The 13926-nt window shown below is 42.4% G+C and overlaps 1 protein-coding gene across 5 annotated transcripts in view; it reads right to left on the bottom strand.

The window, feature by feature from the left end:
- Nucleotides 1-2409: 2409 nt before the first annotated feature.
- PEAK1 (pseudopodium enriched atypical kinase 1) overlaps nt 2410-13926 on the bottom strand; it is a 112036-nt gene continuing 100519 nt past the window's right edge. For all 5 annotated transcript variants that reach the window (XM_058033100.1, XM_058033094.1, XM_058033098.1 and 2 more), the window contains one exon: nt 2410-9741. In XM_058033100.1, the coding sequence (XP_057889083.1) occupies nt 8587-9741 (1155 nt within the window). In that variant the 3' untranslated portion in view covers nt 2410-8586. The remainder of the gene's footprint in view (nt 9742-13926) is intronic.

The raw sequence follows: 13926 nt of genomic DNA, 5'->3' as shown, positions 1-13926 counted from the left end.
AAGTTAATAGCTTGCTTCTTGTAGATACACTGCAGGGATTTCATGTTTTTAAGGGTAATCTGCTATTCACTGCAGTTTATCTGGACCATTAAGACTCCAGTGAAGTCAGGCAAAACCTGGCATCTGACATGAGATCTGTGAGTGCCCCCAGCCCCACTGCACACCAGTTCTGTCCCTGGGGCTGTCCTGTCTCACTGGGCTGTGCAGGGGAGCATGGGCTCCTCCCAGCACCTGTAAAACACCAGGAAACAACTGGAGAAGGAGCTTTCCTGGAGAAGGATCTCTTGGTAGAGCAGACAGACCTGAGCAAGAAACCTCCCCATTCCTGATCCTTCTCTTTTCAGAGGATAAGAAACAGAGTTTTGTAATTTTACCTTAAATTACTGTCTGTTACTCCCAGTGCTTCCTTCTGTGCATGTTCTGAGTCTGCCAGCTGCAGTGTAACAAAAAGAACACTCCAATGACAACAAAACAAAAGGTGAAAACAGGAGCTGTCATAGAAAATACACCTTTAGTAGCTATTACTCTGAGTTCTCTGATTTTACACAAGCAAATCTGCTTCAGAGCCTCTGAGCTGCTCTCCCAGTGACTCCCCTGGTGTCTGTTAGCCAGACAATGACTTTCTGCTCATCTGGAAGGCCTGATGGCAAGGAGCCTGCCCCCATCTTCCTTGGGGATGAGCTAACCACCAGGCTGTAGTGCTGCCTCCTGAGACAGCAGCAGCAGCACCAAGGGCAGCAGATTTGAAGGCTGAACCTCCAGCCTCCCTCTGCAGAGCTGTTTGCCTTGGGAACTGCTTCCACCAGGCGTGGTTAAAAGCACCTCTGGGCAAGGAGGATGCTGTGATTCCTGTGGGGCACCACAGAAGCTCATGAACTGGGGCAAAAGCAGCAGCCTGCAGAGCTCCAGTCATGCAGGGAGGCTTTCTGCAAAACAAAGGTTTATCAAGTAGAACACAGCTCTACTATTGGGTGTGTTTCTGAGTTGGTGAAGAATCTGATACAGACATTTTTGCATCAGCTGAAACCAGGCATCTGTTCCACTTGTGTTCATGTCTGGCACAAGCTGAAACGAGAACGCCAGACTGCAACTGCTTAAGGACACCCACAAGAGAGTTTGCACTAACAGAACTAAATTAATTTCAAACAGATTTTAGTTAAACTAGTATAATTATCATGTCTTGACAAAGGTTCAGTCTATTTTTGTGTATCTTTTCCCTGCAGAGTGCTGATTGCCACTGACATAAATGGCATAATCGAAGTGTTTAGCTGAAGTCCATGGCACTTTGTTGAAGTGAGCAGGGATTACTCTAGCAAAGCCAAAGTATCTGTCAGGCTGTGAAATGTGCTCTGTATTTATGTGTGACACCTTTGGAGTCAGCTAGCTTTGTACTTTCAAAAGGATGAGGACAATAGCTTAAACTGGTTTTGAAAGGCTTTCATACAGTGTCTAAGGAATAAATGTGAAGGGCAGGTAGTAGTTACACTTCAACTAATTCTGATCATTGAAATAATGACATACCTGTGCAAAGCCCCTGTGACTGTGGGGACAATAGAGCCTGCAGGCTGGTTTTTTGGGTTGTTTTTATTTTTCTTTCAAGAGTATTTGTGAGCAGTGTGATTGTCATGCAGAGGCACGGCGCTGCTCTGACGTCTATGGTGTCATCTGCTCTATGCTAATAAATTAGCATCTGCAGCTACCATTGCTGCCTGTCAAATGTGGGTACAAAATTGAGCTGTTTGATCTCAGTGCCACTGAAGTGTGTCTGCACACTGCAGAAGATGCACATTATCCCATCTGTTTCCCACAGACTCTCCATCAGGTTGGATGCTTCAAGGTAACAGATCAGACACAATGAATTCCACCGCAGACTGCCTTGGAGGCATCCTCCTGCTTTGTCCCTGCACATAAAAATTTGACTTAAGAGTATTTTTATTCCTTCACAGCAGGTCATTTAAACCCTGTCCACTCTAGGGAAATCTCTAACTTTGGCTCAGCTCCTCACATGCCAAGGGTTGTCCCCAGTGTGGCCGCTGTCATTAACATGCCAAGTCACTTCTCTGCAAGCAGGCCTTACAAGACACTGGCTCAATCAACAGCAGCCACTGGTGGCCAGTTTATTTCTGGGCTGTGGCTGCCACTTGCCAGATGGAGCTGAAATGGTGCCAGCCATGGTGAGGCTCCTGGGGCAATGCCAGAGGTGGGAGCTGGGGCAGTGTCCCAGCACTGGCAGCTCCTGCAGCTGGGACGTGTGGCCTGGTGGGCACCTGCCACACCTGCACTGCTGCTGCCAACCCAGCTGCTCGTGGATAAACCCTCAGCTGCACTGGCCACGTGCATTTGCCTCAGAAATACACAGTTTTGTTTCATTACCTGGGAAGGGGGAAAATCAGGCAATGGCAAGTTTGATTTGGAGTGTAATAAAACTAGTTTATTTACACAGTAACATGAATGCCACGGAGTACACAGCAAAGTACCACAGCAAACCAGAGTGTAACTGCCCCTGATCACAAAGGAAGGCTTGAAGTTTATATGCTTATTTATATAAAAATGTGTAAATATCAATATGAAGCACCAGATAAAGCAATGCAACCAGGAATTCCAAATACAAATTACCCACAAGAATGGAACTGAAAAAAGAAATTAAAAGAAATTCCCTTATTCAAGGCATTTAAAGAAATCCCATTTATAAAAGTTCACTGATTTTGGAATCCCCAATTTAAAAATAAATTTCCCCCTTTTACTAAAAACAAGAACATATTCTTAAATGCTCAGCATAATTAAGTTTTAAAAGAAAAAAACCCAAGGATTTCAACTGCAAAACTTTCTAATACCAACAATCCAAAGGACAAGGAAACAGAAGTTTAGAGTAGTTTTTGAAGAGGTGTTATTTATGAAATTACTATATTAAAATTTACACACTCTTAAAATATATATTATATATACAATATATAATATATATATTTTTTCAAGCAAAAAGGGGCAAAGAATACTTTTGGGATAAAAAATTCATATACATACATATATATTAAAATATGCCCACATGCACTCATATATATATATGTATGTATATATATATTTATGAACAAATATTTCTTCCATATTTAAAAAAAGGTCCAACCTCTTCTAAATCCCTGAAATCTTCCCCTTAAATTTATGGAAAAAAAAAATCTGTATAGTCTGAAGTAAAAACCAAATTCTCAAATTCTGTAGAGTGGTAAAATGCTTATGTACAGGTAAGTTGAGTATTTAATTTCTCACTGACAACTCTGCTTGATCTGAAAGCATTCTGTGGTTTCCAGGTAAATTCTGAGTGGAGCACCAATGCAAGGAGACTTACAGGAAATGATTTAAATTACATTCTACACCTACTCAAAATCACCATCCTTCTAACACTGCATCCAGGTGAGTAAGAACATCCAAACAAATGTCTACCAGAAATTCTCTGCAGCACAGCAGGGAAAAAGACTTGCTCCTTCTTTTGGAGTTGAGGGTGCCCTTATGAAATTTCTCCCCAGTGTTTTGAAAAGTATCTTTTTTTGTGTATTCTTTGCTTGAAGTCTTTGTAATCCACATGAGTGTTTACAGAATATTTCCACAGGTGTATTTTTATAGAGGTATTTAAAATTCTATTCTGTACTTTGATGTTATCTTACTGCATAACTAGATCACAATCACATCTCTCTGCTGGCTGGAGGGCTCTGATTGTGCTCCAGGTCTTACAGGAGTTTCAGCAGAACCAGCACCACCTCTGCAAAACCTGAGTAAAACTGACAGTCTAGTCATGCAGTGAAGTCCTGGTTGTACTGAGAAACAATCAATTTAGAGAAAGGGGGAAAAGAAAGTGCATTAAAAGGTCTGACTCAGTTTCAATTGTATCCCTCAGAAAACTTAAAACTGATTTAAATAAAAACAGGATCATTTATTTTATATTTACATAAGGATTTGTTATTACAAAAAAAAATTAATTTAGATGGGAATCTCAGCACAAGAATTCAGAACGAGATACATTTTATTTCAGCAGCAAATACACATTAAAATTAAGGACCTACAGTATGAAGCTACTGAATACATTCTGCAGGTAGCTGAACCCTAACACACATATTTTATTTAAATAATATATTTTTCTCTATAATATGTAGGAATTCTCTTGTATTAACACATCAAGATGATCCATTCATACTTTGTGGGTAGGATGTGTGGAGCATAAAAGATTTAAGGTGGAACATTTTTGTAAATGCTACCTGCACTCTTCTCTGTGGGGCAGCAATGGTATCCTGGCTGGAGTTACTGATTTCATCAGTGTGAACACTGAAGTGAGACCAGGCTTCTGTATTTGGACATTCCAGGGGCTCCAGAAGAAAATTCTGGATTCCCTCATTCCTACAAGTTTATAGGCAAGCTTTTACCAGTAGAGTCTCTTTAAATTCACCTGGTTATGCATATTGACTGGATCAGATCTGAGGCTTGACAGACAATTAGTAAGAAGTAATTCCCATTTAAGAAATACAAAATGAAGCCACTTTCCATATCACCTCAGGAGCAGATCTTGCAGCACTCCTGCTGGAACAGAGTTTTGCATTTCCCAGCACAGCCCAGGGTGTAGTGCAGAAGCAGCAGCACATTCCCCCCTCCCTGCTGCCCCAGCCAGCCCCCGTGGCCAGCACAGCACCGAGTGGCTGCAGAGATTGTCAGAGTAAGAGGCTTCTCCTGTGCCTGGTCAGGCTGCAACAGCTGCCTTGGCATCCACTGGTATTCTCCCTGTTCCAGATCCCAAAGGTGAAACACCACAGTTTTGTTACTTCAGGTTTATGCTGTACTACAAGCAACTTAAAGGAACCCGTTCACACAAATCCTATGGAATAGATCAACCCAGTATCATACAAAGTACAGCATTTAATTTTGTAAGTCTTTTGCATCTTTACATGGGCAGTATTATTTCTAGGGTTGTTATGAAAAGAATAAGATTTCCACCCACTGACCAGCTACATTTCAGGTTTTTGACAAGGCACTAAATATTGTGAATCCAATCACTGTGCTCTCTCTGTAATATTAGAGAGGGTTTAAATGGCTCTAAAAGGATCAGAAACCACTCATCATAATTCTTCAAACAAGCATTTGATTTTTCCAGAAATTAGTTTCCACTGGAAAAATCTTTAGAGTTCATGTTAAAAATATTTGAATGACAGCTTTTATTAATAGAAAAATATATATTTACAGTCAATACTGTTATCTTAGATTTGCAGCTCTTCCTATTTCTTGAGCTCAACTGAAAGTGCGACATTGCTAAAAAAAAAATTCAAGATCTGTGCACATATTCAAGTATGTTCTAACATGCACAGCCAGGGGTTTTGTTCCTGCCATACACAGGATCCTGTTACAAACAGAGCGGGTTTTTTTCCTTTTGCTTAGCAATTATGCTGTAGCATTCTTAGGATTTGTTTACAATCAGTTTAATGCATACATTCTTGTGTATTTATGTGGCACAATCTGGTGCCAGGATGGAGAACCACCACAAACACAGTTGCAATCATCAGTTATGGGCAGATCTGCAAAGTCAGCCTCAAGCTCCTCAAGGAAGAACTCAGGCCAGATAGGGTCCGATTACATTGGCCATTCTTTCTTTTTTAAAGAAAAAAACCACACAACATTACAAATTGCTAAAGTTTACCCAGTGCTGCACAAGAAAGAGGTTGGTAGTGAACATCTATCCATGCTTGGTTATACTGCAGAGCTAAAATGAGTATTGGTGCATCACAAAAGATACAAACTGAAGTTAGATAGCTAGAGATACAAAGGCCTTGGACCAGCTGCATTAATACCTATGCTTGTACAACATTCAAAATCCAACTCTGCATGTGCGTGTTGACATCACAGTGACAGAGGGAACACGTGTCCCTAAACATGGCAACACCCAGAGGATCCAGGGACTGCCCCACTGCAATGCCAGGTGGTCCAAGAGTTACTCCTATGCCTATGTGAGCTAGCTGGGAAGTCAGGTGCACACACACCACGGAACAGACACAAAACCAGACCACAGAGAACAAGAAGCCCCACTGGCAGCTCAGCACACTGGCACTAATAGCTAGCAGGTAGTACACAAGTGACTTGCCATGCTCGTGGATGTGAACTATGGGAGCATTGCCCTCCTGTGTCCAGATAAAGCAGGGCTGCACTGAACAGGAGATTCTTTGTAAAGGTTCTTCTACAAGCTGCTCAGCAGTAGTGCAGAAACCTTCTTTCCTGATGTAGAGGAAGTACTTCAACTACATACATTGCACTTGGGCTTTTAATGCACTGTCCTGTTTTTCTGCATCAATGCCACCATCCTAACCTTCTTGCCAAAAAGAGAAAGAAAAACATACATATCACATTAAAATATATTATCCTCATCCTTGCCTGATCCTTCACTGATACAGGTGAATCAAACAAAAGAACAATCAGAAGTTTCAAAAAAATCTTGAGAAAGGTAACGAAGACAGTCTATACTAGGGCACAATCAATGTAGGTTCCACAGGCCATTGAGCTGAGCTCTGAGAGGTGCCAGAGCAGAATCACAGACACGTCAGCCCTCGATGAACGCCGTGCATCCAGAGCTACTCTCGCTGACTTTGAGCCTGCAGGACTGTTTGTTCAGCTTCCATGCATGTGGTCCAAGAATGCATATGTTGTATAAAGTGGCTATTTGTTTCAAGGCTGAAGTGAATTGATTCCTCACAGTTTTAACAATTACAATGGAACATCAATCCATAAAAAGAACACATGGATATCTGTGCATTTATGTGCCAGGGAAGTAAAGGAAGGGGCTGCAGATCTAGCATCAGGTAAAGGCTGGTGTGTAAAGTGAACACTGTAATGTACAGCTTTAAAAAATAATACAAGAATTGCACATAGATCCATAGGAGAGAAGCACAGGCTCATAACTACGGCTGTCTGCTTTCCATCACCCGGGTCACAATATTCAGGATTGCTTTGCCCTCTGCATCCAGATCCATTCTTCAGAGCAACTTGGAAAACAACTCCTAGCCTACCAAGACTGAGCAAAGATATTGTCTGTACAGAGGTTCCATGGGAAATGGCTCTTAGGGCACAGAAGGAAGTCAGCAGTGGCCTTGAAAAGTGAAAAAGCTCCTTCAAGTTGAGGTTTTAAAAATTCTGACTCTTCAATCCTCACTAATTCCTGCTCTAGTCCAAAACTTTGTCTGTGATGCTCTTTGAGCTCTTCTGACAACATTCCATGTTTAGGGTGTTGTCCATAGCAACATGAGAAAACACTGGTTACAGCAGACAAGAGATGGGCAGCCAAGCACTGCTGCAGGAAATGTGGATCATGATGCGCTGTTGGTTGTGGCTGCCAAACTTAACAGCTCCCTCCATGATTAAACAACAGTGTTTTTGCACCCTTGTTCTTACCCTTCAGAGAACTGTGTCTGCAGTACAAGTATCTCCATGTTGCCTGTTAGCTACACATAGACAAGCTCTAAACATTTCTATCTCCTGCCAACAAACCTGCAGAGCCAATTTCAGTCTCACTTTGCAGTATGGCATAAGTGACAAGAGCAGACCAAACCAAAACAGAAGAGGTGGCTTTAATTTTCGTCCCTGATTCATAGCAGTGATTGTCAGAGAAGGTTAGGTACGTCCCATCCATTTCAAGTCAGGCTTTAGTGCTTTTTGCAATGGAAGGGGAATTTCAAGGGTCCACCATGTATTGTATTGTTCTTGTATAAATGTGGTTATGGCTACAGTACATCAACAGTTCAGACTGGTGAAAGTTGCCTACAAAATAGTATAAAGTGTGCATAAGCTGCTTTTTAATGCACAGGTCTGAAGCTAATGGTAATGGTGTGATTAAGGCAGCATTGATGAAATTGTGGATCCATGGTTGGAAAGGATATGGGTAGGCAATGAGGCAGAGGAGGAGGGAAGAGGACTGAACACAGGTGCTTACTGCTCACTGACACTTGCCATGCTCAGTGAGAAAACCACATCTGGGGAGGAAAGTACAGGTGCTGTAAAGTGTAAGAGAAAGATCAGAACTTGTTTGGTTGAGACCAAAGGAAAGAGGAGCACAGCCTGCTGTGGGGGACTGACCAAACTGAGAGGAAATGTGTGGTACGTGGAGTGAAAGCAAATGAGTGTTCTGTGGCATGGTGGATAATTCATCTCACATTCACCACTAATCCATCTCTGCTTATGGTCACTGCTATTCACTAATCAATGCTATGTAGGAAATGACAGAAACTACCCAGAAGAGGAGGGCAATTTGTTTACTGTAGTGGTAGAAATAGTGGTATCAAAGCTTGCTCTCCTTTTCAGCCAGATATGAATCAAGTTACATACTGTCTGATCCAAATGCAGTTGTGTATGTGATCAATCCCTAAGCAGGCCTGGCAAAAAAGTAAAGTTTCTGTCATACTTGGTACAGGATGCAATTTCTCCAATTAGAACCTATTTGCTCAGAGTTGCTGGCTTCATTGTCTAGGCTGTTGGGTAACCACTGTACAAAGTGTGAGCCCTAGTGCAGGCTGGAGTGAGGGCTGGGCAGAGGTGGGGATGCTTCACGAAAAGCAACAGGCTCTACAACTAGTGCTGCTTCATGAGTCTCACAATGCGATGAAGTGAGTCTGTAGTGGCAAAAGCCAGATACTGACAACAAAGCCAGTCTTCCAGAATAATTCCACAGTCCCTCTCCAAGGACTTCTCTGCAAACTTGATCATCAGCAGCGTCCTTTTTATATCGAGCCAGTTCTGAAGTATGGCATCTCTCCGTGAGGGGTTGGAAGATGTACTGAGAGCATGGAACAAGTCCTCACGTGGGCCCCAAAGCAGACACTGAAGGATTCCTTTGGCTTCTGATATCAAGATCCTCTCTGAAGGGTTGGGATTCAGCAGGCAGCTGGCGAGTTGTTGAAGCCCTTGCGAGTAGAGGGAACGGCAAGGAATCTTGGGGAGATCGGCACAAGTGTACTCCTTCTCTTTCAGCTCTGGATTCTCATCAAAGGGGTTGGGTAAGTGCAGCATTTCATAGATGAGGATGCCAGTCTGGAACTCATCACACTTCTTGTACTGCGTTGCAGTGATGATTTCTGGCGCCAGGCGGGACTGATCCCGCAGGACCTCAGGGTCCACCATGTGACTCTTCTGCTTGGCCTGCGAGAAGTTGCTCACAATTAACCTGGCCGGGCAGGCAGTGTTGGCATTGGGCTCCGTGGCCTCGGGGCTCAGGGGGCTGCCTCCCGGCCTGGAGTGAACCAGCAGCAGGTTCTCCAGGCGCAGGTCACAGTGGGTGATGTGGTAGGGCTTCAGGTGCTCGAGGCCCAGGCACAGCTGCAGGAGCAGCAGGCACACCTGTCTCTCGTACAGGTCGGGGCTCTTGCTGTGCCGGGCCGCGGAGTCGCGCACGAAGTCGGCCACGGTGAGCTGCGGCACCTCGCGCGTGATCACCACCACGCGGCTGCGGGGCTTGCTCAGGGTGCCCTGCCTGCTGGGGCTGTCCCTGCACGAGCCCTCTGGGCTGCAGGCACTGTCCTTGTTCTTCTGCTCAGCCTCTTTCTCCTCTTCTTCCCGCTCTTCTTCCACGTCCGCTGCGTCGTCATCCTCCCAGGGAAGGAGGCGCATGGGCACCTCGGCCAGGAAATGGCCACAGTCCTGCTGGATGTTGAAGTTGATAGCCAGGCTCTGCCGGATGGACAGGCTGTGGTAATACTGCTGGGACTCCTTGGCCTTGCTCTTACAGATCTGGGGGAAACAAACACAACAGACATCATTCTTTAATTCCTAAATTCTATATATATTTTTTAATATGTACTTTGCTGACGGGATCTCCAGTCTAGGCCTAAACATGAGCAATGAACATTTTTTTAATGAACTGACCTTGGCAGACTGTCTTAAGGCACCCAAACAGCTCTCACTGGCTAGTAAGCAACTGCAGAGCAATACATGCAGGCATCTGCACAGATGATCCAATGCAAAATACAATTCTGGTTTTTAATCAGAACATGGTAAATGCACAGCAAAGCTTTTTTACAGTCACTTGTTTAGCTGTATCATTTTATTGCAAGTTCTCTCAGCTTTGTGTGAAGCTTGAACAAGACAAAAATAATCAACAGCAATAGGGGATACAAAGAAATATGCATAAAGCATTTGACCAAACACTTGCACATGGCTGAGTGAGCATGGCATAACAAGTCAAGCCCTGTCAGCTGGGTGACTGATGTTTGCTCCTTGCCCATGGTAAGTGGAACTGAAATCCATGAGCTGCAGCAGTGCAGTGTGTCTGCACTGAGGGCTGCATGTGTGCATGCACAGGCTGCTGCCAGGCAGACTTGGCTCAGGTGATGAATGGACAATCAGTACAACATGGTACCTTAATTGCTTTCAACCAATTATCAAGATCCAAATTATGGTTTGCTTTTTTTGCCATATGTACTGTATTTATGTCCAGAAGTATCTTATTGATATATACATTATCAACATAGTAATTATCCTTATGAATTGTTTGCACTCCCATAACAACTGGCAGCTCCAACCTCTGACAAAAGTCACTGGACAAGCCCCACTAGTGCCTCTGTTTTTAAGGCATTAACTGATTAAAATTACAAAGACTCAGCTGTCTTGACCTTTGCATATTAACCTTAGTTCTACTAAATTCAGAGAGAACATTCACAGCATGTAAGGTTAGGTGTATGTTTTGATCTTTTACATGGTTAGAGTCTAAATATTCACTTGCTGTAATGCACCAACAGGTTTTAAGTGCAAAGCTCAGAGAAGAAAAAAGAGGCCATAATTTCTCTCCAGATGAAGCTACAGCTTCCCTTAGCTCATCTCTGGAACCAAGGAAAGCCAGATACCAAGGTCAGCACTTGTTCTACACAGTCAACACCACCAAGAAACCCAGATCTCATCCCAGCCCCAAATGGAAGCATTAGGTGATTTTTCTTCCTGTTTCTCATTTTCCCCCTCTCAGAACTTCTGCAGCTAAGTTATAAACCTGCCTTTCAGTAACACACACATAAATTTTTCATACTTTACATGCTTGTGTGGTTAAGAAATATAAATGCAAGATTTAATCTTTTATGGTAGTTGATCAGAAAACTGCATTGTCAGATAACCACAGGAACTCAGACAAAATTTGTACCAACATTCTGATTGTCCTCTTATCTTTGAGACTCTGCATATTGCCATACTTCACAAGCACTCACATTTCCCTACTCATTATGTACACTAAAACTGCCTGTTTGTAGCTGCCACAAACCCACAAAACTGATTTGAAAAATCCATTTTCTAGTCCATTTTGTTTTATTTATGAGAGGAAATGTTGATCCTTACCCTGTTTATACAGTGGCTTTTGCTCACTTAGATTTCCAAATGTATTTTACCCTGTTAGAGGTGAAGTGAGTTCTCAGTGGTATGTGTGCCCCCAGTCTCTACTCTCAAGGGTTATAGAGGCAAAAATATAGGAATAACCTTTGAATTATATAGAAAAAGAAAATGCTAGCTGATTGTCTTTGAGACTGAAGTCCCCAGATTGATTAAATACTTAATACTGCACAGAAGCCAGAACTAGAAAAGCTGTACAGACAGACTCATATATATGTGTTGAATGTACACACATGGTGTGTATCAAATCTGACTGGGAGAAGAGCTATTAAGGAAAACAAAACTGTTCCATCTTCTATGCCCTTCAAGTCCATGGCCTTTTTGTTGCACAGCCAGCCATGGGAATACTCAATTCCAACTGCAGAAAAGGTTCAGCATGTTGTAATTCAGCCTTTAGTTTTAAAAATTACTTAAGTGACCTAATAAGAAAAAACCAACAAAAAACCTCATTCTGAAAGAGTTTAATTTTAAAGTCAAGTTTACTTGCTGATAAAAAATGTTGAGAACTACACTTGGCCTTAGGTACTGCACTCTATTTCTTAATCCACAGAGGATTTCCAGTGCCACCAGTCAGCTAAAACTGATATTCTGCTAGGAATATACAATCCACAAAGTATGTGCTCTGAAAACAATATACACATCTCAGTTTGGTGAATATAAGGCTTTTTAAAAAGCTTATGGAAAGGATTTTTCCTTGCCAACAAGAAAAGAAAAGCAAAGGAATCAAGACTTTCACCTAGTTTCTAATTTTAGCCCTAGGCAGCCTCTTTTTCCTACTTCAGAGAATGCTCTCAGATTTACTACTATTTCAGGTGAAGTTGGAGATAGGATCTGCACCTCTCAAAATCAGCTTTGGTTCCCTCATCTTAGTAAGCAGGGCCAAGCTTCTGTGAGAGTAGAGAAGCACACTTTGATCCATGCTTTATGGATGTGCTGGTGCTTTCTTCTCTTTTAGAAATGGCTGGCCATGCACATCTGCATCCAAAGGCATCCAGCTGTTGGTGCAGAGGGTGTTTTTCCTGAGCCAGGGACCTGCAAGGCCAGTCTCCTCTGTCTGGTCATCCCTGAGATGACCTCTCCAGCCTACTAAACCCACCCCAAAGCAGTTCTCTATCTTCTCTATTTTTCTTTCCACTATTCAATCCTATATCAACTTCACAATGAAGTGACAGCCCTTCTCCTTGCTGATTGGCTAAAAATTGATTCCTGATTCCCATCCTTGAATATGATACCTTTACAACTGGGGAAAATATAACTTTCCCCATCTTTGCTTATTTTTGAAAATACCCAGCCCTTACTTCTCCTATCTTTGTTCCTAATCCTCTGATTTGTGTTGCTCTTTCTGGATTCTCCCCATGTATGAGATCTTCTCAAGAGTGGTACCTATAATGAACTCAGAATTGCAGCTCCAGCATTCAGCAGAACAAAGCTTTGTGTCCAATGATCCTCTTTGCAGGATCATTGTGTCCAAGTGTCCAAGAACACTTTGCAGGAAGAATAAGTTACATTACTAACTCCATGTGTTCTTGAAAACATTCAGAGCACTGTCCACTCTAAAGCAGGAAGCCACAGCAGGGCCAAACTTTCCCGAAAATCAGTTCTTAAATTTCATGAGGTCTTGCTTCAGACTCCTCTCTATAGCAATAAAACAGAATTTAAGTTATCAACAAACATTAAATACTAAACAGAATAATGATTAAAACTGATACTAAAATGACTGCACTCATTAAAAAAGATTTTCCCTCCTTATTGTGCTGTTAAGGAATCCAACCAATATAGGGAAAAAATCTCCAATCCCACAAAGGGCCAACATTGATGGCTTTTGGACACTTCCAGCCCTCTTGTTTAATACAGAGAAGTAGAAGGGTACACGAACCTGCATTCAGTATCTGCAAAGACAGGAGAGCTGAGATCTGATTTGAGATGTATTTTCTGCTTCTTGCTTTTTGTTTACAAACACCATGAAGTGAGAAGTGGAAGAGGCAGCTGGGTTATTTCAGGCTGATTAAACTGCTGACTACACAAACACTAAAATCTGTACACTGGGCACCCTGCAATTGTCAGGAGGAAGGGAAAGCTGGGCTTTCTGCAGGCAGCACCCAAACTCAGAGTGTGATAACAAATCAGACACCTGTCTGAATTCATAAAGCAGTTTCTAGAAGACAGACCTGCAGTTATCTGATGCTCCTGTAAGTGTCTGTCTTCTCTTCAGGTAAGTCTTGGGGTTTGGCATTGCACTATTCAGATTCTTTTACATTGCAGGTTCTACTCAGAAGTCTACTTTATATTATGATTTTGCAATAGAACAGTAAATACTGCTCTAATACCATCAATGGGTAATTATTCTCACCCAAGCCTTTTGTACTGGAATAACTCCACTATCACCTAAAACTACCATCTGAATGACAAAGATTTTAAACTTTCAAAATGGTTTTAGTTGGAGTCAGTATTCACATTTGAAAACAATTAGAGAAAAAAAGTGAAATTTATTGGCCTCCCTAGCAAGTATTTTCAGCTGCTGGTGATGAATTGCTAAAGGAGTGC

The sequence above is a fragment of the Melospiza georgiana genome, chromosome 13, assembly GCF_028018845.1.
Source record: "Melospiza georgiana isolate bMelGeo1 chromosome 13, bMelGeo1.pri, whole genome shotgun sequence".
In the NCBI taxonomy this organism is placed as follows: domain Eukaryota; kingdom Metazoa; phylum Chordata; class Aves; order Passeriformes; family Passerellidae; genus Melospiza; species Melospiza georgiana.
This window is presented reverse-complemented; position numbering and strand designations above follow the sequence as displayed.